Source organism: Choloepus didactylus, chromosome 7 (assembly GCF_015220235.1).
Source record: "Choloepus didactylus isolate mChoDid1 chromosome 7, mChoDid1.pri, whole genome shotgun sequence".
NCBI lineage: Eukaryota > Metazoa > Chordata > Mammalia > Pilosa > Megalonychidae > Choloepus > Choloepus didactylus.
This window is the reverse complement of record NC_051313.1, coordinates 97,615,783-97,643,121: the sequence shown is the minus strand read 5'-3', so window position 1 is coordinate 97,643,121 and position 27,339 is coordinate 97,615,783. Positions and strand designations below refer to the sequence as shown.

General features: G+C 39.6%; 1 protein-coding gene across 1 annotated transcript; it reads right to left on the bottom strand.

Moving 5' to 3' along the window:
- Positions 1–625: 625 nt before the first annotated feature.
- On the bottom strand, positions 626–19,868 carry KLHL31 (kelch like family member 31). The gene is made up of 3 exons (XM_037842727.1): positions 19,798–19,868; positions 2,886–4,090; positions 626–1,434 (listed from the first exon to the last, which is right to left on the bottom strand). Exons 2-3 carry the CDS (start codon positions 4,055–4,057, stop codon positions 702–704), a joined length of 1,905 nt encoding a protein of 634 aa, XP_037698655.1. The 5' UTR covers positions 4,058–4,090; positions 19,798–19,868; the 3' UTR covers positions 626–701.
- Between the last annotated feature and the right edge of the window lie 7,471 nt (positions 19,869–27,339).

Here is a 27,339-nt window from a genome sequence, read left to right as displayed (position 1 = left end):
AGCCTGGAGCAGGGAAGAAGGGGATAGACCCAAATCTATCAACTTGACAGCTCCTGGGGAATCTCTGTCCCTTTCCAGTCAGACTTTAAGTTTTATGGCTTTGTCATGGGATACCTTTCAAAATCCTTTTCTCAGTCATGTATAGGAAAATAACTTGCATTGAAATACAGAATACATCTGAAGTTTATGGATATTGATGAATTCCCATTTTTAAAATAAATAAAACCTATAAATGAGTATTTTCAACTTTCTAAAGAAAAAAAAAAGAGGCAGAGAAAAGATAAACGTTTGTACCTGAAATGGCATACTCACGTAAGCTTCATGTGTACTAAATTGTAGGAGAAAAATCTCAAATGTGGGTGTAACCACTATACATTTAGGAAACATGCCACTTTGGAAGAGTGCCTACATTGAATTCTGTCTGCCACCCAGTGGCCGCTAAAATAAATTGTTTCTCTCCTTTGTTGGCTGTGGCTCTGCATTTTTGTTTTTGTTTTTGTTTTTTTTTAAGTTGACCCAGAGGTAGATTTTGCTATACCAGGAATTAAAAAAAAAAAAAATCAAGATATATGCATCGATTATATTTAAAAATACAACCACTGTAGTAAATGTTATATATTTTCCTTTCGCTAACTCAAAAGTCGACCACGGGACCATATGAATAAATACTTTTCTTCCTGTGTCCCCGCATCTACCTGGACTCAGATACTAACTGGCACAGAAGACACCGAGCTGGCCCGGGATTCCCGGGTCACGTTGTTCGGCATCGAGAGGGTACAGCAGGACACGCCCACGGTGGCCTCGGGCAGCTCGTCCTCTTCCGTCCACTCGTTGAGCTCCGGGTTGAAGCACTGGATGCACTTTTTGTACTTCTTCTCTCCCTCGTTCCAGCCCCCCACCAGATAGGCGCGGCCGTGCAGCGCCGAGGCGCCGGCCGTGCTCACGCCCACCTGCAGCGGTGCAGCGTAGCTCCATTGGCCCGATGCCGGGCTGTAGCACTCTACGGTCAACACGTCCACGCGCTCCCCGCGCGGCCCCACCTGGCTGCCCCCCATCACGTACACCTTGTCGCCCAGCGTGATGGCGCAGTGCCAGCCTCGCGGCGTACTCATGCTCGGCAGGTCCTGCCACGCGTCGCTGGCCGGGTCGTAAGCACACACAGAGCGCGAGTACGCGTTGCCGATGTAGCCACCGGTCACCAGCACGCGGCCATCGGTGACCGAGCTGGCATGGCAGCAGCGCGCCACCTCCAGGGGCGTCTTCTGCTGCCACTGATTGGTGGAGGGCACGTAGCACTCCAGCGAGGCCAGACTACCTTCTGCGTTGCGGCCGCCCACGGCGTAAAGGAGCCCGTTGAACACGCTCAGGCTGAAGTGCGTGCGCTTCTGGTTCATGCTGGCCAGGTGTATCCAGGTGTTGAAACGGGGGTCGTATCTGGAAATGGCAGAGGAAGTGTGACAACCTTGTCTGTGGTTATCCGGGAACCCAAGTTACTCCGCAAACCATAACGTGGGAATCCTAACATTAGTGATCCTGAAAGGAGACTAGGGTCCGAGCACGGCTGCTCACCTAGAAGCTGGTTGTTTCTCAACTAGCAAAAATTTGTGACATTTGGAAAAGGCAAGGCAGGCATTTGGTGACATCCATGTCCACCCCCCACCCCCCCCTTTCTTGAGACCACTTAGTTTGTTCAGGCCACTTGGAGAAAAGAGCCCATAGAGATTGACTTTCCACTCTTTCCTCCATATTCAAATGGATAACCATTGCCCCAGTTAGATGTCCAAAAGCATAAAAAAAAAAAAAAGGCTTAACTTTTGATGGATTCTCTATTTTCCAAAACTTACTAGGTAAGACATTTTCCTTTAGGAATATATCTATGTTTAGTGCTCAGCACTGCAGTTATACTATAAACCTGAAATCAATACTGCAAAAACAGTGACTTGAATACTAACAAGCGAGTTAGCAGCAGGAGGAAAACAGGCAGTTACAGTAAATCCATGCTTTCCTGTTTTCATAGTTCAGAAATATTGTAAACACAGAACTCACTCTTTGAGTTTGATGTTCAACTTTCTCCTGTTTAACTTCCGTATCAAAACTTAGCATTAACTGCTGGGATTCTTACAAATAACACACACACATATTATGAAATAAAACAAAATATTTTTCCATGATATATTGTATAAGTTATCACATCTTGCTCTTAGTTATGTTTGACTTTGTACTACTACCATGATATAAGCATGACTTTTTGAGTGTTTCATTCATATGGAAGTTTAATTTTTATCATAAATATATAAAAAATAATATGGCTTTTGAATTCTATTTTCTGAGGGATTTCTTATGCTTTTACTCTTTCTACCTGCTTCAAAAAATCAACATATTCTATGCTCTTCAGTCTTCAAATAAAGTTAATTAGTTGCCACATTTTTGATGGTCTCATCTTATTTTCCAATTTTGAATCTGACCATAGTGAATGGCAGCCACTTACAAGAAATTTGGTATTATTTTCATCTTTACCACTTAGTGTTAAAAATTAAATTTCAGAAAGGCAGTATTGTGAAGAGCCCCTGACTAGAAATGAGAAAACGTGAATTGCCAGTTATTAGTGGTACAACTTTTCTGAGTGTCAGGTTTCTTATATGTAAAATCAGAACAATCATATCTTTCCCACCTACTTCACAGACTTGGCTCAGAAATCTAGAGTACATAATATATGCCAATTATATATATATATTACAATTTATATATTGTAAAATGCTGTACAGATGTAAGATGGCATTATTATTTATTTACTGAGTCCATAATCTGAGCTAATAGGACTTCTATGGCAGGGTTATTTCCCAATAATATTGAACCATTTCAGTTCCTAACAAAGGATCAAGTACCTGCAGAAATTGCTGACTGCATGCTTAGCTTGATTTCTTGCATCATTCTGGTCTTCACCACCGGCCACATAAAGAAATCCATCCATCACAGCCACACACTGATTAAAACTCTTGGCTGGCATTTCCGTAAGCTTGCTCCATCCATTTTCAGGGTCTCTATACAAGATATCTCTACTAAGGGACTTCTCAGTAAGGCCTGGGCGTCCCCCTACAGTGACTAGAACTCGGCAGCCCCCGCGGATTCTTGTGCGCCTAGACTGTAATGTGTTTTGATGATATGGAAGTAAGTGGTAGTTCATAGCATCTACAAGAAGTTTGTGACACTCGGCATCCTTCATCATTCTTGGTACAGACTGAACATAATTGACCAAATCTTGTGCAGAGATGGTACCAAAGCGAATATTGCTCAAAAGATCTGCAGCATGTTTCACTCTCTTTTGGTCAAATTCTAACCACTTCATTGCAATCTGGAATGCTACTATTTCAGAAGGCAACTGTAAGTCATCATCTATGAGAAGTTCATTAATTTGTTCAAATGTAAGTTTCATAAACTGATCTGATTCTGCAAATTCAAGGAAGTTATCTCGGATAAATTTATGAGTTGCTGCTTTTGCGTTTTTCAGAGAGTATGTTTCAGCAATGTTGGCAACATACATGCAGTTCTCAACACTCATCTCCCGTATCAAAAAATCACTGCACATCTTTACAAGAGTATGGATCTGAAGATAAACAGCAGCAGAAATAATGCTTCCTATTGTATACAAGGAGAGAGTTAGCTTTCCGGTGTAGGCATATGCAATGACAGTCGCCAGGCCAGGTGGTGAGATATTATTGAGATCTACCCTTTGAGTAGATGGGTCTTTTTTTAGGATGTTGTAAAAGTACTCACTGCATGAAGCCATCACTGACTTGTGAACGTCAAAGGATTTGGTTTTGGTGCCAATGACTAAATCACAAAGGAAATTCTCCTGCCGCATTTTACTTAAACCTTCCAATAGGTTGGGGCCATAAGAAGCATCTGTTAATTCAGAAGAAATGCAGCTAAGGCCATTGCCTCCCTCTAGGAGCCCATTCAAAGCATTTAGTTTGTTTAGGGGGCTGTCTTCTACAATTATAGTCATCTCATTTATATCTCCTTTGTTCTTTTTGACAGTCTTCTTTTTGGGTGCCATGATGGCAAACACACTGTCACAGGCAAGAGCTTGCTAAAAAAAAAAAAAAAAAAAAGGCATAGTTTTATTTTAATTGTGCTTTAGACTTCCAAATGCTACATTGAGAAACTTTTTTTTTTTATAAGATAATACAGTTTTTTTGTGGCATGAAGTGGGGATTAACCCTCAAAAATTAATTTATAGACTTGAATTAAACTAGATGCACATTTTTTGACAGTTTAGCATCAAGCATTGAGAACAATTCTAGAAAGATTTACATTATTAAATAAGACCCCTCATTAGCTGTATTGCCAAGTAATTATTATATAGCAGAAATGCCCAAACTTTCTCTGATTCATCTGTACAGTAATTATAAAATAGTACTTAAGCATCACTTGAAGAACTTGTTTTACTTTCATGAAAAAGAGGATTACAACCAATCTGAAGGTTTTTCCTCAATAGAATACTAAAATTCATAAATCCATGTAAAATGTAGAAAATATAATGGAAAGATGACTTTATTCTCAATAGCAATGAAAGCTACTATATTTTCAGAGATATACTTAACTAGAATTTAGACAGACTCATAGATAAGCACTATAGGATTTTGCCAGAGAATTTAAAAGAGAAGATTCTATATTCTTATATGGAGAGACTGATGTCAGTCCAGTGAAATTACAGTTACTATCTCCATAAGAATGTTTTTCCTCTGGAACCTAAGAAGATGATTCCACCATTCAACTGAAGGAGGAACTTTGGAAATTTCACAATTTTATTTACAATAAAAGGATAGTGAAGGAAGGACTTGCCTTAACATATAAAAAAGTACAGAAATTAAAACTGGGTGATACTGGGAGTGACACCATCCACATGGTGCTGTAAACAACTACTGAAAACTTCTCTCCAGAGATTCAATGAATAAAAAGGACAATTCTGAATTGTTCAGAACTCTGGAGGAAGATATAGACTGGAGAAGGACCCTACAAATGCCAAACTGAAGAAAAAGAAACAATACCAGGTAGGAATCTTCTGACCTAGACCAGCCAGTCCTCTCCCCTCTCCCTCACTTGGTGTCAGCACAGGAAATGCACAGAAACAGCAGCTGGGACCCCTCCCACCAGAGACACAGACTATAAAGTCTCTCACAGCAGTGAGACGGACCCCACCATTTGGAGACTCGGGAGACAGGGGAGGACATTTCAAGGCCCAGTTCAGTGAGGGACAAAGTGTCTGAGAAAACGTGGACAGGGACTGTGTTTCCAGCCCTGGGTCTGAAAGCCTTTCCCCCACCCCTAAGGGAAACAGCAGCAGGTAGCCATTTCCTTGCCTGGGGGATGGTTGAAAAATTGGGTCAGCTGGGGAAGTCCTCTGCCACAAGTGAAGTAGGGGATACAGCCTCACATTGTGACTGGCAAAGTGATAGCACAGGGATTCTGCAGTTTAAGCTCCACCTGTTCAGCCACAGCCTGTGCTCAGAGGTAAAACAGCTTCTGAGGAAGATTAAGGCACTGAACAGTGCCATCTGCTGGACAGAATGGAAAGTGAAAGGGAATTGAAGGGCTTTTAACGGACTGCAGAACCTATCTTAGGACCACTGGAACTGATCTACACTCCCTGCACAGAAACCTGGCCCTGTTTTGGCTGAGAAATAAAATATGGATGACCCAACTGTTAAAGCAGGGCTCTAAAATAAACCCGGGTGTTGCTGGCCAGTAGAAAACAGAGCACCACTGCAAGCCACCAGACTTGTTTTACCACACACCGTGACCTTGCTGGGGTGCCCAGTGTCTACTCCCCATCCCTGAGGCAGGCCTCTGCAGGCACCTCATTTTTGGGGGGAGGCTAGGGGCAGAGCTGATTGGACAACTGGCTGGCAAGAGAGAAAAAGAACAGATAGAGATCAAAGACAATCAACAAGAAAACCCTAGGCAAATAAGAGAAAATGTCCTCCAGAATAAATGAATCAAGAAAATCAGATGCCTAGATAGCAAAAAATCATGAGTCATACCAGGAACCATAAAGATATGGCCCTGTTAAAGGAACAAACTAACACCTAAACTGAGATACAGGAGTTGAAACAACTAATTAAAGATGTTCAAACAAATCTTCTAAATCAATGAGTTGAAAGAAAGTATGTCAAAAGAGATGAAGGATATAAAGAAGACACAGGGTGTCTGTATAGAAGAACTTGAATGCTTGAGAAAACAAATGACAGAATTTATGGGATTGAAAGGCACAATAGAAGAGATGAAAAACACAATGGACACATACAGCAGCAGATCTGAAGAGGCAGAAGAAAGGATTTGTGAACTAGAAAAATCGGACATCCAAAATCCTACACACAAAAGAAAAGAGGGAAAAGTGGAAAAATATGAGCAGGGTCTCAGAGAACTGAATGACATGAAGTACATGAATATACATGTCATGAGTGTCCCAGAAGGAGAAAAAAAGGGAAAAAGGGCAGAACCTACTTGTATCTTTGACTTTTAGGTGAGTCTCTTGCAGACAGCGCATAGTTGGGTCATGCTTTTTTTAATCCATTATGCCAATCTCTGATTTTTGACTGGAGAGTTTAATCTGTTTACATTTAAAGCCACTACTGATAATATAGGACTTTCTTCTGCCATTATGCTATTTAGCCTTTGCAAGTCTTATACATTTTTTTTTGTACCTCACTTCCATTAAAGCTTACTTTTATATTTATTTTCCCCTTTTGTGTTGCACCATATTGAGTGCCTTCTGATTTCTATCTGGATATATATTTTTATCTATTTTCCTTGTGGTTACAATGTGATTAAAATTTATCATCCTAAATGTATAACAATCATATTTGGTTTGAGATCAACCTAACTTCAATACCATTCACATATACTTTCCCTAAACCCCTCTGTCCCTTCACCATTTTTGGTACTTGTTTCCACTTGTATCTTTGTACACTCTATGTCCAAAAATCTAGATTTATCATTATTTTTTACACATTTGCATTTTAGCACCTGTACAAAGTAAGAAGTAGAGTTATATACCAAACAATATAATATAATAATATTGGCATTTATAATTACCCAAATGGTTACCTTTACCACAGGTCTTTATTTCTTTAGGCTGCTTTGAATCACTGCCTATTGTCATTTCCTCTCAGTCTAAAGAACTTCCTTTAGTATTGCTTTTAGAGCAGGTCTAGTGGTGATGACCTCCCTCAGCTTTTGTTTCTCTGAGAATGTCCTAATCTCTCCCTCATTTTTGAAAGAGAGTCTCACCGGATATAAAATTCAGGCTGGCAGTTGTTTTCCTTCAGCATTTTAAGTATTTCAACCCACTACCTTCTTGCCTCCATGGTTTCTGATGAGAAATCAGCACTCAATCTAATTAGGACTCCCTTGTATATAATGTGCTGCTTTTCTCTTGCAGCTTTCAGAACTCTCTCCTTGTCTTTTGCATTGGATAGCATAATCAATATATGATGCGGTGTATTTTTCTTCAAGCTTTTCCTGTTTAGTTTTTCTCTGAGCTTCTTGGATGTGCATATTTACATCTTTTGCTATGTTTGGGAAGCTTTCTGTCATTATTTCTTTGACTATTCCTTCTGCCCCTTTATCTCTTTGTTAACCTTTTGGGACTCCCATAATGCAGATATTGGTGTGCTTTATGTTGTCTCATAGCTGTCTTAGGCTATTTTTGCTTTTACTAGTTCTTTTTTATTTCTGCTCTTCAGGTAGACTCATTTCAAATGTCTTTTCTTCAAGTTCACTGATTCTTTCTTCTGCCAGCTCCAATCTGTTCTTGAGATCCTCCTAGGCATTTTTCATTTCTGTCATGGTGGCCTTCAACTCCAGGTGTTGCTCATTCATTGTTTTCCTGATATTGTTTAGTTCTTTCCGTGTACTTTCCCTCATCACCTTAAGCATTTTTAAGATACTTTTTTTAAAAGGCTTTTGTTCAGTATGTCCATATTCTCATCTTCTTTATTGACATTTTCTGGATTTTTATCCTCTTCCTTTGGATGGGCCATCATTTCCTGTTTCTTTGTTTGTCTTGTACTCTTTTTTTGCACACTGTACATATTTATATTTTAAAATGTTATTTCTGGTGTTTACTTCCCAAGATGTCCATTTCTTGGTTTTTAACCAGGTGGTGATAAGGCAGAGATTTTCTTGAGTTTCAGCCCAACTGTCAGGAAGGTCTGCCCAAGGCAAATGACATGTGCAAGCTTTTTCCTGTCTTTCTGGGCCTGAGTCTTGCCCTGGGCTTTTGGTTGTTAGTTGTTTTGGAATTCTGTTTGCAGGAGTTTGTTTTCCCCTCTGCTTCCCAGGAGACAGAACTACCTTTCTCAGGTATTTGAAACCTTTGTTTTAGGCCATCTATCTTTATAGATTTTTTTTGTGTGTTTTGCATTCTTTTTTTTTGTCTAATGCTGCTTTGGTCTGGAGTGCAAATTCTGAGAGGAGGGTCACCCAGGAGGGGACTTTCCCAAGTTGGTTTTTCCCAGGCCAACACAAGGCCAGGGACCCAAAAAGGGAGTGTAGACTGGCTCCAAAATGCCCTGTGGAGAGGATTAGGAAGGCCTCCAAAAGCTACTCTGCTTGCTCCCTGAAGCTGAGCTTTCCTGGCCTGCCCAGCAAATGCAGCCCTGAGGAAGTGCTGGGTCTTTAAATCTCCACTGCCTCCACCCCTGTCAGGAGAAAGTTGAATCAATGGCTGCTGCTGTCTTTGTTGGGACAGGGTTGAAACAATGGCTGCTGTCATCTTTATCCAGGATGGGTTGAAATAATAGCTGCCCTCAGAGCCAGCCCAGTAACCCAAATTCGCTAATCAAAAGCTACAATCAGTGATCAGCCATGCCCACCCCTGATCTTAGGGAAGAGGGTTTTTATATTCCTGTTACCAGCAACTAGTCAGAGTCTGGACCCCATGGTGGCTTGCCATGAATGTGGGGGATAGGTGCCAGTAGTCACCATGTGGAGAGAGCAATTTACAATTCTTTCTGTAATTTATCACTCTCTTCCTCCTGCTCTTCTCTGGATGCTATACAGTGTTTTTCTGACCTCTGGGGTTTCCAAATAGTTGTTTCAGAAGTTCCTGTCTGGTAAATAGTTGTTTGATAGAAGAACTGAGTCCTGTAGCTCCTACTCTGCCATCTTCCCCAGAAGTCACTGGATCTTAAATTGGATTTGATTTATAGCAAGGTAGCATTCACTTTTTTTGGTGAAATTACTGGTGTTGCTAACTTGCTCCTTCTTTTTTTTAAATTGTACAATTGATATGTGTAATTCAACAATTCACAGTTTGGTATACAACAGTTAATTGTATATGCTTATATAAATTTATATCTGTATATTTTTGAACAACTGGCAAAACAATTCTCTGGAGGGGAAAAACACTAATTTGTAATATGACACTATCTTTAGTGCTGATTTCAACTAGCTTGCTAAATTCCTGAAAATTTAACAGTCAGCTCTTGTAAGCCCATATAAGACCTTCAGCATACCACTATATGAGTACTTACATTAAAACAAGTTTATAATACATTGTTCAGCAATTTGTTCTTTATATCTAGCAGTAACTCATGTACCTCTTTCCATATCAATATATGCATAAATTTACCTCATTCTCTATGGCATAGTATTGGCATAACATATGATATGGTATCCCTTAGTAAGGATGTGTAATAATTTATCCAATATTCCCCTACTGATAGACATTTAGATATTCAGGTGTTTTATGGTTTGTATGTGGTATGTATGAGTATATGTTAAATCTTGCCATTGATTTCATCCTGAGGGGTAAAACTAGGCTTTAATTCTCCTTGAAAGATCCTCAATTTAAATACTTTTAATACTGGAATATGTATTTTAAAAATTCCATAACTCTTCCTACTCCAAGTAGGATAAATGCAAAGAAACCCATACTTAGGTTAATCCTGATCATACTACTGAAAACCAAAGATAAAGAGAAAGAACAGCAAGAACAGCAAACCATCATCTATAAAGTACTGAAAGAAAACAACTGTCAACCCAGAATTCTATACAGGGAATATGTTCTTTAAAAATGAAGGTGAAATAAAGACATTTCTAGATGAAAAACAAAAACAAAAACAAAAACATAGCTTCATTGACAGCAGACACACAGTCAAGAAATGCTACAGGAAGTTCTTCTAGCTAAAATGAAATGATGCCAGGTGGAAACTTGAATCTTCAGAAAAGAATTAAGAATGTCAGAGATGGTAATATCTGGATGAATATAAAAGATTTTTTCCCTAAAGTTATTTAAAATGCTTATGGCACATCAAGGCAAAAATGTTAATGTTGTCTTGTGAGGATTATAACATATGTACATGTAGTACATTTGACAGTTGCAGCATAAAAGATGGGGTGATGCTGGCAAATGAGTCTATTCATTTGCAAGGTTTCTTTATTTTTATAAGAAGTGGTACAATATTAACTTTTGTAGTTTGTGAAAATTTAACTTTGCATATTGAAATCTCTAGAGCTGTGCTGTCTTATACAAATATAAAATGAGCCATATATGCAGTTTAAAATTTTCCAGTACCCACTTAAAAAAGTAGAAAGAAATATGTGAAATTAATTTTAATAATATATTTTTCAACCTAATACATAAAAAACATCACTTCAACATTTAATCACTGTAAAAATTATTAGTATGATATTTTACATTCTTGTTTTCCTACTAAGTCTTCAAAATTCAGTGCATATTTTACAGTTACAGTACATCTTATTTTACACTAGCCATATTTCAAGTGATCAAAAGTTATGTGACCGGTGGTTCTTATATTAGACAGCAGATCTCTAGGCCAACCATTTAAAAGAAAGCAAAGCAGTATAGATAAAAAACCAATATATAAATTTAAGTGGAATTCAGAAAGAAGGCAGGAAAGTTGAAATAGAGGAACAAAAACTAGAGGTGACAAACAGAAAACAACGATAAATCTAAATCCAACCATATTAACAATTATATTAAATGTTAATGGTCTAAACACTTTACTTAAAAGGCATAGATTGTCAGCATGGATAAGAAAAGGAAGACCCAAATATATGCTGCCTACAAGAGTTTCACTATAAATATACACAAATAATTAGAAAGTAAATAGATGGAAAAAGATTTACCATGGAAACAGTACAGCATATGAAGGTTGCAGTGGCTACATTAATATCAGATAAAACTATTGCCAGTGATAAAGAGGGGGTTTTATAACAATAAAAGGGTCAGTTAGTCATGAAGACATAATCCTAAAATGTGTACGTGCCTAATAACAAAGCTTCAAAATATATGAAGCAACAGGTGACAGAATTAAAGTGAAGTGTAGGCAATTCTACAATCATATTTGAAATATTAATCCCTCTCTCTCAGCAATAGAACAAATAGAAAATGAGTAAAGACATCAATTATCTGAATCACACTGTTGATCACCATGACTTAATTGATATTTATAGGACATTACACCTAACAACTGCAGAATGCACATTCTTCTGAAGTGCATGCAGTACTTTAAGCACTTTAAGTACTTTAAGCACATATTCTTGGCCACAAAATGTATCTCAGTAAATTTAAAAGCATCAAAGTCAGAGTATATTCTCTGATCACAATGGAATTAAATTAGAAATTAACAATAAAATACTTAGGAAAACCTCTGACATTTAGAAATTCAGCAACACACTTCTAAATAGCCCACGAAACAAAGAAGAAATGACAAAGGAAATTAGATGATATTTCAAACTGAAGAATATTGAAAATGCAATATAAATGCCACTTCTACTGCTTACCATGATATGACCTTCAGTAGGTTATCTAACCTCTCATAGCTTCCAGTGACTTATTTCTAATGTGAAGATAATAATAGTGCCTGCCTCATAGGATTTTCATGAAAGCTTAAAGAGGAAATATCTGTATAGCACCTAGCAGAGGATCTGGCAAAGAATGAGTGTTCCACAAGTTTGAACTATTTTCATTAAAAGCAAAAACATTTGCTAGCTGTGTCTTCAAGAATAAAGGAAAGAACTTGTCTGAGCTTTGGGGTAAAGTGGATTAGAGAAAGCTGCTGCATCATGGAAGAGCAGACATGTGCATCAGGAGGTAATGTGGGACAAGTGTAGAAAAGTGGCTGGAGATGAGACTTGGTAGACAGCAGCCAGGGTAGTTTTCTGGAGCATGTAAATATTTCTAAGGGATTTTTGAAAATATCAGGGAGAGAAATGGAATTTGTGTAATCATACAGACTGAGGAACAGATTATTTTAATTTGAATATGAATAGAAGTAACCCTGGAAGCCAAGAAAACGGGTTATTTTGGTTATAGGTCATATAAGCAAAATGACAGATTACCTGGAACAGATCCACTCTGTGTGCCTGGGCATAAATGTTCCAATTAAGGGGACTATTTTGATGGGGTGGTGTTAGGATAGGAATATTTAAAAGTAATGTGAATCTTGCTGGGTCCTGGTAACTGAAAGGTTTTTAGGAATAGTAGGTAGAAGAGTAAGAAAAACATTACAAGTAGAGGAAATGCCTCAAGTTTCAGGAAGGCTTGACTCAGCATGGTATGGGCAGATTAAGATGACTGGAGTCATGAGGAAGACAGATGGGTTGATAATATTGGGCCATGCCATAAAGGAGGTTGGGAGCCATGATGGGTTTGAATGTGATTAGAATGTAATAGAGAAGAATTAAGACATTTCAGGGAGGGAGAGGGTACACTGAGTCTAGGGAAAGTAGTGAAATCCATAAAAGTTCTTCCTTGGCACTCCTCTTATTTCTTTGACACCTTCTCTTTCTTCTTTGTGGGATCTTCATGCTGTCTGTGGGGTGCTAGGGATGTCTCCTCTGTTGAGTTGACCCCTGGATTGCTATGTTCATGGAAACTTTCATGACCCTCTCCTCTTTTTAAAATTCTCCTGCCCTTATTCTATTTCTCCAGGGCCCTGCTGGGTGACACACTAGCTAGTCTGACAAATGAGTCCAAGCTAATCAGTTAGTGGGCAAATCTACTCTTCCTCACAGGTATGCGTGGGTATTTTAACAGTGTCCCTCTATAACACATACAAATTTTTAAGAGAGTAGCCACTGTGGAGCATATTTTACTTTTGTTCTGTTTTAAATAAGAGAGGACGTTTAGAGACCTAAAAATCACTTTGTAGAGAGAACTGTCTTCTCTAACTCTAGGAGTGGTAGAGGAAGAGAAATGCAGGAGACCACTTAAGAGACCTCTGAAATCAGAGTCTAAAGACAATTTCCTCAGTGGCCGTATTTTCCCAGACATACTCATAAATTTACTTTCTCCACTAGAGCTGCTATTACATCCTCTTCCTGGGTCTGCACCTCAGATGTGAGGTTTTCCATCCACCTGCACCAGTGTCCTCAATCTGAGCCATGTCCCTCCAGTAAGGACACTGCAGGCCCCTCAGGGCCTCTCCTTCAAAGCCGGACAAAGCTTTCATGCTGTCATTAAGGCTACAGAGATGTTCATGGCTCCTACATCCTGAGATGGGCTCTTTCACTGGCCCTGCTCTCTACACCTTCCATCAACCCTGCCTGAGGCTCCAGCCACTGCTTTTCTCAGTTTAAGGAGGACTGCAGGCCAGTAAGAATGAGTAAGAGCAGCTGCATTGTGCACTCTGGCCCTATTACGGATACAACTATCTCCCTTATTATGTGGATCGAAACCCAGAAGCTCTGTTCTCACAGGGCAGACAGGGAAGCCTTCAACAAACTCCAGGCCTCTCATACTGAGGTCTCTCTGGGGAGTACAGACACAGGCAAGTCATACTGGGTGTGTGCGCTTGACCAACCAGCATTTTTCAACAGTCACGTTTAAATGAAGAGTAAAGGCAGCCTTAAAGGAAAAAGTTATAGAACGGCAGCCTAAGGAGTACATGTTTGTATGAAAGGAATGTGGAACAATTTCATTTACTTTCATTTATTTATTTGGTCATAGTGCTAGGCTTCCAGGCTGATGGTATGTTAATTGCAGGTGATTAAAAAGAACTGAATATTTGAGGAAATTTATTACTCAGTAACTAGGACATAAGTGGAACATTTAATCAAAAGCAATTTGTGCAGGGACTCCAGTTTTTTTCTACAATCACACAAATGCTCACTATGCATCCCTTGGGTCACATGGCACCCATTACTCCCAGGAGTCTGATTCATCCCAGTCCCTTGTACCTGATTGCCAATGATGGACAAAATGACAAACAAAATGTGGTCTTTTGTTTCCTTGAGGCTGTGAGGAAAAGGTGGTGCAAAAATTAATTGTATATCTATATATGTTCCTATATAATCTAGAGTCTAATCTAGACACTGAGTAATAAATTATTAAAGCATTCAATTATTTTAAATTCAATCTGTATATTAACTCAAAGTTGGATGAGGATTTTACTTATTGTTGTTGTTGTTAAGTTTTTTTGTTTTTTTTTTTTTAATCAAGTGAGTGCTTTGTGGCCAGCTGCTCAGAGACTCCCCAAGCATGGTAGCCAGGGCAATCACCTTTGTTATAGTCCCCGAGGGAAGGCTTTGACTTAAAGTTATGGTCTGCCTGGTGAGTGCACCTCACTGAGTTGGCCCTGGCTTGGAAAGTTTCAAGACTGTTAATTCATTTTCCCTAAAGCACAACAGTTTACATTCTCCCTCCCTAAGGGAAGTTGGGAACCCACTTGCGTTCAAAGGGAGGAAGAGCTCTGAAGGCTCCGCCTGGGATTGTTAGTGCCTTGCACTTTCCACACTGTCCCTACCATATAGGAAACACTAGAAAGAGGAGCAGGTCTAGCCATAGTATCTAAGGTTGTGTAATGCAATGAGCAGCTATTTAAAGGCACTACAGGTCTCTTTCTGTCCCTTCCCTTTTTGGGTGAAAGAAGAGACTTTGCACAGGGTGCACAGGGTTATAGAAGGGCCCTTATGCTACTGGGGGGAGCTATCTCTACACCCATGGAGGGAACCCAGATCAACTCGCCTTCCCTGGTTATGGCCACCACTGCCTCTCTCCTACTGTGGTCCACCCACATTCACCCTGAGCAGCCTCTTGGATACCCTGGAAGAGCCGCACATTAAAAACTAGGCAGAATGATATCTGAGAGGCAATTCCATGCTCCTCTCCCCGCTGCCCACCTGCAGATCCTGGCTATTGGGCCATTTCTATGACAGAAGTATCATGTTTTAGACACCTTATAAACAGCTGAGCAGAGTTAGGTAAATCATATTCTTCACATCTTTTGTATTTGCCAAGTTTAAGTTTAGCATGTGAATAATTAATTCCTAAATATAAATCACCAATTATGAATCTACTTTAAATGTAAACTGATACCTCCATTTCTACCTAAAATAATAATCAAATAGCTAGTATTTACAAATTGGGAGCTTACTCTGTGCTGCGCTGCAGGCTAAGTACTTTACAAATTTTTATTTTTTAAATTTAAGCATGACAACAATCCTAAAAGTAGGTTATATTATGTTCATTTTACAAATGAGGAAATTATGATTCAGAGAACATAAAAACATGTTGAAGTTTACTCAAGTGTGTAGTATGTAATGGAGCAAAAATTTAAACCTGAATTTGACCCCAACCCCCTTTATTGCCTCACTTAAATCTAGGATAGTTTAACATCTGTAGTAGATTAGAGTTAGCTCTTTCCAGAATGAGAAGATAGACTGAGTGATGTAGAACTGAAGTTTATAAAATCAAAATTTGCTCATGGAGAACATGAAATGTTTCTTTATAGCTCCAAATACCGAAATAAAAGAATTTCCTCTTTGAATATAAAATAAATTTGGGGGGACAAAGAGACCCTGTAGATTTCTTTATTCTATTGGGAAGAATAAGAATATGAAACTCCAATAGGTTGGTTAAGCCAAGAATATAAATGGGTCCAGAAGTATTTACATGAATTTGTTGATCAGAGAACCTAAGCATTTCCTTTTAAATGTTAGGTTGAACTTGAAATTATTATTTAAAAAAAAAATTAAATATTATCAATTTCATATGCTTCAACTTAGTCAGAGGCCCATGCCTGGCCTGTATTTAAAAGATTATTGACTCTTTACATAAACTTAACCTTGGTGCTATTCTCCAAGCCTGAATACAAGATTTCAAAGATCCAACATTCAAATTTTTAGTTCTGGTTTTGTTGAAAACTAATGAAATAGCTCTTTTTTCTTCCTAGTTTTTCTGTATATGTGTGTGTGTGTGTGTGTGTGTGTGTGTGTGTATGTGTGTGTTTGGGGGTAGGAGTAGATACAGAATTTTCAAGCTTTAAGACTGATTTCTCTTTGGTTTTCATAGAACCAAAAAATGGGGTGTTAGTGTTCATTCTGCTCTAGCCATTTAATAGACCTTGGGAAAAAATTTGATCTTTCAGGATTTCATTTTAATTATCTTTTAAATAAAGAGATATGTCTCTCTTAGTTCTAAAATTTTACAGAGTTAAGAATACATTGCTGGAGGCAGAGAAAGATGGCAATGTAGGGAGGTGTGGAATTTCAGTCATCCTCTAGGGCAGCTAGTAAATAGCCAGGAACTGTCTGGAACAACTATTTGGTGGGCTTCTGTGACCAGACACACATTGTATACCAGTATAGAACAGGTGGAAAGGGTCAAGATCACAGTGCAGAAGTCAGTCAGTCTCCCAATCTGTGGAGGCTAGCACCCCTTCCCCATTAGCACAGTAGGCTGGTCTGGAATCACTTACCCATGGGAAAAAGAAGCAGTCTCTACTAGAAGCAAGGGAAGGTAGCTCAATCAAGCTACAATTACAAATTTAATTAACAAATTCAGACTGCTGAATACAAGCTCTGAGTACAGATAAACCCAGAGAAAGCAAGAAAGGAACCCAGAGCTCTTTCTGCAGCAGAGAGAAGGCAGAGCTGATGGAAGAAAAAACAAAAACAAAACACAGGCATTTGGAATTGGCTGGGTGCAGAATACTAGAAAATGGCTGTGGCCCGAGAAAAGGGGTACATAGAACCAGGTACCATTTCCAGCTATCGATTGGCAAACTGGGGGCTGGGGACTGACTCTGAAAAGGATTCTTTTTGGTTTGCATTTTAGCATAAAGAAAGTAGGAGGCTTTTTCTGTTGTCAGCACTGCCCCATGCAAGGATGGAGTTAAGGAATATCTGAGAGACAAAGTAGTCAGGTGAAGGAGATAATTCCCCAAAGGGTGTATCTTCTCCCAAGAAAGGGGGGTTGGGCAGGGCCCAGCACAAGTGGCAGCTCTCATTCAGAGAATTCAGGCCCTAGGGGCTGGAAAACTGAAACAGTTTAAGCCTGCCTTCTGCCTCAGCCTCTATCTCACGACCCTGACTGAGGCAGGGTCTGCTGAGAATTAAAGGTATGTACCACTTTATGCCAGTGGGGAGCTGCAGGCTGATGAGAGCCACCTGCTGGGCAGGATAGAGAAAAACAGAATCAAGAGGCTTCACAGGAAAGACCAAAAGCCTGCTGGGTATCATCCCCAGGGAACCCTGATACTGATTACACCCTCTTCCTGAGTCCTGGGCCTGTCTTGTCTGGGAAAATCTGATTGGGGTCAATCCTATCTGGGGAGGCCCTCCTCAAAAATACCTTCCATATAGGCAGGACAAGAACCAGAAAAACAAGAGCTGAAAAATTCTGATCAAACAGAAGCTATGCTAGAGGTCTAGAATAAGTTGAACTGAATGTCAAAGAATAGATAGAGAGCAAAGCCAGTCAACAAGAAAATCCTAGGTAAAAGAGATAAACTGACCTCCAGAATAAACAAATCAAGGAAATCAGAAGCCAACACACCAGCAAAAAATCACAAGTCATACCAGGATGCTTGAAGGTTTGGCCTAGTCAAAGAACAAACTGACAATCAAATGAGATACAGGAGTTGAAACAACTAATTAAAGATGTTTAAACAAATCTAAATCAAATATGAAGGAAATGTGGCAAAAGAGATGAAGGATATAAAGAAGACACTGAATATATATAAGAATACACAGAAGAACTTGAAAGCTGGAAAAAACAAATGGCAGAACTTAGGGAATGAAAGGCATAGTAGAGGAGATGAAAAACACAATGGCGACATACAACAGCTGATTTAAAGAGGCAGAAGAAAGGATTAGTGAACTAGAAGACAAAACATCTGAAATCCTACACACAAAACAACAGATAGGGAAAAGAAATGAAAAGAATACATCGCTGGCTTTTGCTGTCAGGATTGTTAAAGTCTGATTTTGCATCACTTCTTTCAATATGACTTCCCCAAACCCTAGAATCAATTCATTATCAGATATGGATGAACCAGCTGAGACAGGGGTTCTTTACCCCAGACCTGGATGTTCAGATATGGGTTACCAGATTTAGCAAATAAAAATACAGGACATCCAGTTAAATTTGAATGATTCATTTTTAGTGTAAGTATATCCCATGCAATATTTGAGATACAGTTATACTGAAATTTGATTTGTTTATCTGAAATTCAAATGTAGGTGGGTATCCTGTATTTTATCTGGCATTCCTGCTCTGGGTTGGTTTTCAGGTGGGTCTGTGACCCCTTGGGAATATTATGAAACATGTTGTGCATATGTGTTTATATGTATTTTTCTTAGAGTGGGCCCAGTGCTTTCATGAGATTCTCAAAAGGGTTCATAACTGAAAATAGATCCATAACATGGAGCTGAGAATAATGTTACTAAGAAATGAATGGTAACATAATTCTACCCTCTCCTATGAGTATGCAAAACCATGGAAAATTATCTTACTAAATCAAGTTTCTCCTAGTTTGAAACAGTTCCCAGATGAAAGCTCCTAGAACTGATTATAGGAAAGAGTTGTCACTTTATCTTTAAGAACACTTTTCTTTCCCACTGTCCCTTACCCTAGCCTCCTGGGAGAGACTACACAGAGCAAGCTGAAAAGCCATGTGTGCTAAAGTATCACTGTCACTCTCATGTTAAAATGAGTTGGGATCCCAGAGCGTCTCCTTGCCAAAGGGGCAAATCAGCTGCTCGTGCTCCCAGTCCCTGCCACATTCCATTTGCTGCATCTGTCAGGGCTCATCAGTTCAGCCTCCAGGAATAGAAACATTCTCGGCTTCTCCTTCTCACTTGTTTTAAGTCCAACTTAAGGGGGGTTTCCACTTTATTGTTTAAAATTTCCAATATGATTTTTAATATAAAATATATCAGTATAGTCATAAGTGCACATTTAAAACAAGAACCTGTTTTATAGTCAAATGAGAGAATTTGGGGGGGGGTTCTATTTTGTCAGTAGGTTGTATTTCTGGGAATTCAAAGAGTTGTCTGATTTTTATGCTCCCAATTTAGTTAAATGGAGACTTTACATTTTATTTAAATGTATCAGATACCAAATGTTTAAATGATTCCTGATAGAAAAAAAAACAACGGAATTCTAAACTTCATGAACAAAACCTAAGAATTTTATTTTTTCCCTCCCATTCTCTGTAAAATAGTGGAAGAAAAACATACTTTAAGCTTTATAGACTTAAAGTTATTGTCAGAAATTAAAAGTATCATTGGTATCTTGCATTTCTATTACTGTGACATTCTCCTAATTCATCACATTCCTTAGATTTCAAGAAAATGTTTTCTGGCTTCCCACTTCAGATCAGATCAGGAACATGAACAACCTGGCCCAGCTGTAAACTCCTTTTGGTAGAATATCTCTATAACTACATACCTTCAGACACCCCACCTCCACTCACCCCACACCCCATATACACCTCAGAATCTGGAAGACAGGAATTAATGAGTATGGCCCCAGCTACTTACCCTTGCGGCTGTGTGAAGTGCTGTTCCTGAGCTGTGATGATGAAGTTTCAGCCGCAGTCTCCTCTTGGGAAGCAATCTAGTGAGAGAGAGAAAGAGAGAGAGAGAGAGAGAGAGAGAGAGAGAGAGAGAGAGAGAGAGAGAGAGAGAGATAGAGATAGAGAGAGGGAGAGGGAGAGGGAGAGGGAGAGGGAGAGGGAGAGGGAGAGAGAGAGAGAGAGAGAGAGAGAGAGAGAAGGAAAACTCAGTGGGGAGCAAGCAGCAATCACCTGACAATCCCCCAGCAGCAATTTTTAGAGTGACCCTTTGCCTTCCCTCTGGATAAGGTAGGCTGGGCTTGTGCTCTGTGCTCTTGCCTGAAGTAGCAGTTTGAACTTTCCTCTCCCCTTTTGGCCTTCAACTCCAGGCCACCCAGGGGCAGAGGCGGGGCTCTGCTTGGTAGAGAGGGTTGGGTTTCTTGACCTGCCCAGTTGTTTTAAAAAAGAGAAAGAGCTCAAACAACTTGGGTGGGAGGAAAGAAGATTAATTAGGTGGGTATTTAATTGTTGGAACAGGGACTAGAGGGCACTTGGTAAGAAGAAGGGAAGGCTATGGATAAGGATTTGCTTCTAGAAAGGTAAATTGCCTGGTTACCTCAGGTCCTTTGAGAAGATTGTGGTTATAAATAGACTGTTCTTTAGAAGAGGAACACATATTTTCCAGGACATAGAGCCACTTTATAATTCAATAAAGTGAAATCAACCAGTCATTGATTATCCAGTGATCCATAGGAAGACCTGAGATTAGCAGACACTCTAGCACATGTGCAGATAGGGGATATCTCTTTTGGCAACACTTCATGTGAAAAGAAACGTCAGAGGGTTATAATGGGCCACAAGATTTTACACTTGATATTAGCTGAGAGGCTGAGAAGTGATTGGACCACAAGCTTTTAATAGGTATTCCAAGCATAGGAAATGTCTGCTAAAAAAGTTAACATGATATTAGGTTGCAAAAATAGAAAAGTAGATCATGGGAAATAAGTATTCTAATTATTCTTCATTAGTCAGATGATGTGTTAAACATTGGCTTTACTGCCTTAGCACATGGGAATTATTCTGTATCTTGAGAAAGGTGGCTGGAATGAGGGCTTCAGAAGCTATATCGTATCAGAAACAGATGAAACTCCTGAATGCAAGAGTTTTGGGGGCTTTTGTGCAGAAAGGGGATTCAGTTAAATTTTTTGTAGCCTCAGATGGCAATAACTAGACCCCATAGTGGAAATTCCAGGGAAATAAGTTTAAAATAAGGAAGAAAAATTCTGATAACAACTGGGTTCTAATAATGAAAAATGATAGCCTTGTGAAGGAGCCATTTCCCTAAGATTGGAAGGGTCCAAGTAGAAGAAACTATAGGAGTGGTATGGTGTAGAGGGATTGCCACTCTTGTGGGGAGTGGGGTTGGGCTGGATCATCTCTGTTATCCTTTTTGCTCTAAGATACTGTGCTTCTAGTTCTTCTGACACCTCTGAACTCATCAAATGTCATCTTTCTTAGTTACCATTTCTGTTTGAATTCCAGCCAGCTTTTTAGTGAAAATTAATTAAAAATTATTTATATCCATCTATTGATCTCCAATCCAGGACTTGTCGGAAACAAATAAAAGTTCTTTATTCTGTGGCTCACATAAAGCTAATAGAAAACCACTCCCAGGTGATCCAGACTACTTTGACTTAAGAAAGAGCATTTAACCGTATTTTTAGCCCTAAGACCAAAGAACACACCAGGCATGGAGTTAGGCATGAGTTTAATAGGATTTACTTACAGGAGATATGATTGTTCCATGGTGGCAGCTGGGCGGAATAGATGGAATTTAGTGTTTCGCAAAAGCAGGGGGTACCAGGGGGTGGTTTATAAAGGTTAGGATAAGGAGGGTGTGAGAACAGAGTTGTGGCAGAGTCTTGTGATACAAGGGTTAATAGATTTGTTATTAACATTGATCAGGGGAGGGGAGTACAATGCTCTGTTTACAATAAATTTTTTTCTCCCCTGGGGAGGTCTGATGACTTTTAATATCTGACCAGGTCAAATAGGCAGCTACATGAAATCACTATGGAGGGGAGAGGGCCCAGGCTCCAGATCCCCACAGTCTACTCCCATGCAGCAGACTACCCTGACCATAGGACAGACTTTGCATTTATAGACAACAGAACACTAGAAGTACCCCTCACTGAGATAACAACTTCACAAAGAGATGCCACCGGGGCCAAGAAAGGGAATTAAACCATTTAGACAAGGAGACTACTGATAATTGCTGAATTCTGCCAGGCCAGCAGGGTATTCCATGCAGTATAATTCACAGGGATCACAGTCCAAGGAATGCCAATAGTGTCTGAAGATGACAAATCTGTGCAAAATTAACATTGGGTTCGATTGTGGGCTTGAGTTACTGCTGAAGCCCACTGTAGGAAGGTATTTGCTAGGTGAAAAGAAAGATGTTTATGGGGAAAAATAAGGGATAATTTCTGCTGATATACCAGTATATTTGCTAGAGTTCATTTAGTTGACAGCAAGGTACCAGACAGAGGAACATTAAGGGCAGGTTTTAAATACCAGGCATTTAATTATTAATCTGGGCATAAGAAGGGTCCAGATTTATGCATAAAGTTCCCATGGGAATATGAGACCCAGATTGGTGATTAAGATTTTAACAGGAATTTAAGTCTGATTACAATATTTTGGGTAACTCCTATTCCCTTGGGACTTAGGATTCCTAACCAATGTGGCTGCATAGGCCAGCAACAAGGCCAATTGACCTCGTTTTCCCCATTTTATGTGGTTTGAGGCACAAACAACAACAAATTATTACTATTTCCCCATTTAGGCTGTAAAGCAGCTGGCCCTTTAACTTGGATTCTCCATGTTTGCATTGGTCTGGTCCTTAGCATTTCAGTAGGAGTGGGGCTGCAGCTCTCTATGTAGAGTTCAAGTGGGTTAGGGCCTGATAAAGCCTTTTTGTTGTAGAGATTTTATAGTCCTTAGCCCATGCTCAGGTCATTTGTTCAGTGAAAGGGGTCCCCCAATCACTGTCTGTTTGTGTAGGTATGTCATACAGAGTCACACCCTTTCCAAACAGCTGATGGTGGCCCTCTGGTTCACCTTCCCCACTGGGAAAGCTAATGAAAGTCCTGTAGCCATGTCCACAGCAGTAAAAGCATACCTCAAGAACAAAAGGGGACCGATGTAAGTCCGTGTGTCCCATCTAGTGTGGTAGCTACATGGTCAATACAAGGAGCATGAAGGGCACTCTTTAGTGATGTCCACTAGTTGCTGGCAACAGTGACCTTTCATCATTGGCAAGTCTCTTTCCATAATTCTTGTCATTTCAATAGCTATCTCATGTGCATCAACTTTAGCTGTTGAATCCTTTATATAGGACACTGATCCGAGAATCTCATGCATGTTTGCATTCAGAGGGCTGGTATTGAAACTGCTACACTATAGCAGGTAGCCTTTCCATTTGGTTAGTGCATTCAGTTGGGCACTGACAGAGTGTGGCTTAGAAGCTGTGTCAGCTATCCACCCCTGAATAGGGATGGCCATTTTTTAAAGTGACTGAGCATCTTTGTGTCAGTCCCTCCACTTGTAATAAGGCATTATATACAGTACACAATTGCTTTTTTTTAAATGTAATTTATTGAAATATATTCACATACCATACAATCATCCAAAGTGTAAAACAATTTTTCACAGTTTCATCATATAGTTGTGCATTCAACACCACTATCAATTTTTGAATATTCTCGTTACTCCAAAAAATAAAAATGAAAATAAGAATAAAAATAGAAGTAAAAGAGAATACTCAAAGCATCCCATACCCCTCCTCCTCCTTACTTAGTTTTTTAAATTGAGATATATTCACATATCATACAGTCATCCAAAGTGTAAAACAGTTGTTCACAGTATCATCATATAGTTGTGCATTCATCACCACAATCAATTTTTGAACATTTTCATTACTCCAAAAAATAAAAATAAAAATAAAAATAAAAGTAAAAAGAACACCCAAAATGTCCCATACCCCCCTCCTCCATATTATTCATTTACTTTTTGTCACCATTTTTTCTACTCATTTATCCATACACTGGGTAAAGGCAGTGTGAGCTGTAACGTTTTCACAATCACATGGTCACACCATATAAGCTATCTAGTTATACGATTACCTTCAAGAATCAAGGTTACTGGATTGCAGTTCAATAGTTTCAGATATTTTCTTTGGACTATTCTACTAAATTAAAAAGTAAAAAGAGATATCTGTATAATGCATGAGTTACCTCCAGAATGACCTCTCAACTCCATTTGAAATCTCTCAGCCACTGAAACTTTATTTTGTTTCAATTCTCTTCCCCCTTTTGGTCCAGAAGACTTTCTCAATCACATGATGCAGGGTCCAGGCTCATCCCCAGGAGTCACATTCCACATTGCCAGGGAGATTTATACCCCTGGGAGTCATGTTCCATGTAGAGGAGAGGGCAGTGAGTTTACCTGCTGAGTTGACTTAAGAGAGAGAGGCCACATCTGAACAACAAAAGAGGCCCTCTGGGGGTGACTCTAAGGCACAATTATGAGTAGGGTTAGCTTCTCCTTTGCAGTAACAAGCTTTATAAGGGCAAGCCCCAAGATTGAGGGCTCAGCCTACTAAGCTGGTGGTCTCTAATGCTGTAAGAATATTAAGAATTCCCCACCTGGGGAAGTTTAATATTTCCACTTTTTTCCACAGTCCCTCAAGGGGGCTTTGCAAATACTTTTTGTTCTCTGCCCAAATTACTCTGGGTTGTATCAGGACTTCATGCTAACCTGTACAAACAACAAGGTCTCAGTCTCTAGTCAAGGTTCCATGTAATTATGGCATTTGAGTAAACTGACCCTAGAAGTTAAATTATATATTTTATATTTTCTGTGTGCTACAGAAAATATAGATTTTTCACCATACAACCATCTTTTCCTTTGGTCCCAGACAGAAGCCAAAGTTTTAAAACATGGTTAATATCATCCTCTTACTCTTTAGTCTGATCCACCCCAAGTCCATTTCATTCATATCTCCAATTAAGGTCTGATTTCCTTTTCAGCCTCTTTAACAGTTGATTCATGAGGCAGTGCTGACACTCACAGCTGCCGAACTCTGGCTCTCAGTCCCAGGTGCCACACAGACAGCTGAAGCTCCTGGGACTGGCCACTTCACACACAAATAACTCAGAATCTCAAAATCTAGAAATAACTGTTACAACTCATGAATAAATATTACTGCTGTAAGAGCTTACAATCCAGGAACTTCCACATAAGCCTTCCCCTTATAACCCATGCTCCCAGATTCATTTCTTAGAATTTACACATTGTCATTAGTCCATGTTAGTGAGGCATTATAGTGTCTGTCTTTTCATTTCTGGTTTATTTCACTCAATCTACTGTCCTCATGGTCCATTCAGTTCGTTGTATACCTCATTCCTTCTTGCTGCTCCCTCATGCAAAAATATTCTTATATTTGTACATGTAATCACACTCATTGACCTCTCTAGGTTTCACTAAGTTTATAATCCCAGTCTTTATCTTCTATCTTTCCTTCTGGTGTCATATAGAACCCTAACCTTTCTCTTTCAACTATATCCACAGTCATCTTTTTCAGTGTACTTACAATATTGTGCTACCATCACACAGTATTGTGCAATCCATTTCTAGATCTACACAATCAATCTGCTAGGACATTCTATACTCCAACATGAAATGTCTGGTCTCTACCCTCTTTCTATCTCCTAATATCTTCATTTCTACACTCTTCTCCAAACCTCTCTCTCCTGTCTTTTCCTATCTGTCTCTAGCACCGCCTTTAGTATTTCCTGTAGAGGAGGTCTGTTCATGAACTTTCTCAGTGTCTGTTTATCTGTAAATAGTTTAAACTCCCCCTCATTTTTGAAGGACAGTTTTTCTGGATATAGGATTCTTGGTTGGCAGTTTTTCTCTTTCAGTATCTTGGATATGTCATACCACTATCTTCTTGCCTCCGTGGTTTCTGCTGAGAGATCTGCACTTAGTCTTATTGAGCTTCCCTTGTATGTGATGGATTGCTTTTCTCTTGCAGCTTTCAGAATTCTCTCTTAGTCTTTGACATTTGAAAATCTGATTATTAAGTGTCTTAGAGTAGGTCTATTTGAATCAATTCTGTTTGGGATACGCTGTGCTTCTTGGACCTGTAATTTTATGTCTTCCATAAGAGTTGGGAAATTTTCATTGATTATCTCCTATATTATTCCTTCTGCCACTTTACCCTTCTCTTCTCCTTCTGGGACACCTACAACATATATGTTCATGCGCTTCATTTTGTCATTCAGTTCCCTGAATCCTGCTCATATTTTTCCATTCTTTTCCCTATCTGTTCCTTTGTGTGCAGGATTTCAGATGTCCTGTCCTCCATCTCATTGACACTTTTTTCTGTTTCTCCAAGTCTGCTGTTGTATGCCTGCATTGTATTTTTCATTTCTTCTATTGTGCCTTTCATTCCCATAAGTTCTGCTATTTGTTTTTTCAAGCTTACAAATTCTTCCTTATGATCACCCAGTGTCTTCTTTATGCCCTTCAACTCTTTTGTCACATTCTCTCTCACCTCATTGATTTTATTTAAAAGATTTGTTTGAACATCTATAATTAGTTGTCTCAACCCCTGAGTCTCAGTTGAAATGTCAGTTTCTTCCTCTGATTGAGCCATGTCTTCCCACTTCCTGATGTGGCTTGTGATTTTCTGCTGGTGTCTTGGCATATGACTTTCTTGATTGGTTTATTCTGGAGGTTGTTTTCTCTCTTTTGCCTAAGATTTTCTTGTTGGTTGACTTTGATCTCTATCTTTTCTTTTTTCTCTCCCTGGCCAGTTTTCAGATTGGCTCTGCCTCCCAGTCTTCTCCCCAAAATTAGTCACTCAATTTGGCCTGCCACAGGGATGGGAGGTAGGCACTGGGCACCCCAGCAAGTTCACTGTGTGTGGTAATACAAATCTGCTGGTTTCCAGTGGTGCTCTATTTTCTACAAGCTAGGAAAACCTGGGTGTGTTTGGGGGCCCTGCTTTAACAGTTGGGTCTTCCCTATTTCTCAGCCAAAACAGAACTGGGTTTCCATACAGGGCATGTAGACCAGAAACTGTGTTCCTAAGAAAGGGTCCTTGTACTTTCTGGGCTGTCCAGCATATGGTGCTGTTCAGTAACTTAATCATCCTCAGAGGCTGTTCTCCTTGGAGCATGGCCACAGGCTGCTGCTTGCCTCAGGAGTTGGGGGATGGCTTTCAGACCCAGGGCTGGAAATGCATCTCTGTCCACATTTTCTCAGTCTCTTTGTCCCTTACTGATCTAGGCCTTGAAATGTTCTCCCCTGTTCAAGCTGTGAGGGTATTTTTCACTGCTGTGAGATTTTAAAATCTGTGTCCCTCATGGGAGGGGTCCCATCTGCCATTTCTGTGCCTTTCTCACATGGAAACTGAGTGAGGGGGAGGGAAGATGACCAGCTGCTCTGGGACAGAAAATTC

Excerpts from the sequence above, each read along its gene's own strand:
- KLHL31 (XM_037842727.1), bottom strand. The coding sequence starts at position 4,057 with ATGGCACCCAAAAAGAAGACTGTCAAAAAGAACAAAGGAGATATAAAT. Across the intron at positions 1,435-2,885 it reads GCAGTCAGCAATTTCTGCAG|ATACGACCCCCGTTTCAACA; the intron begins GTACTTGATCCT and ends TGCCATTTCCAG.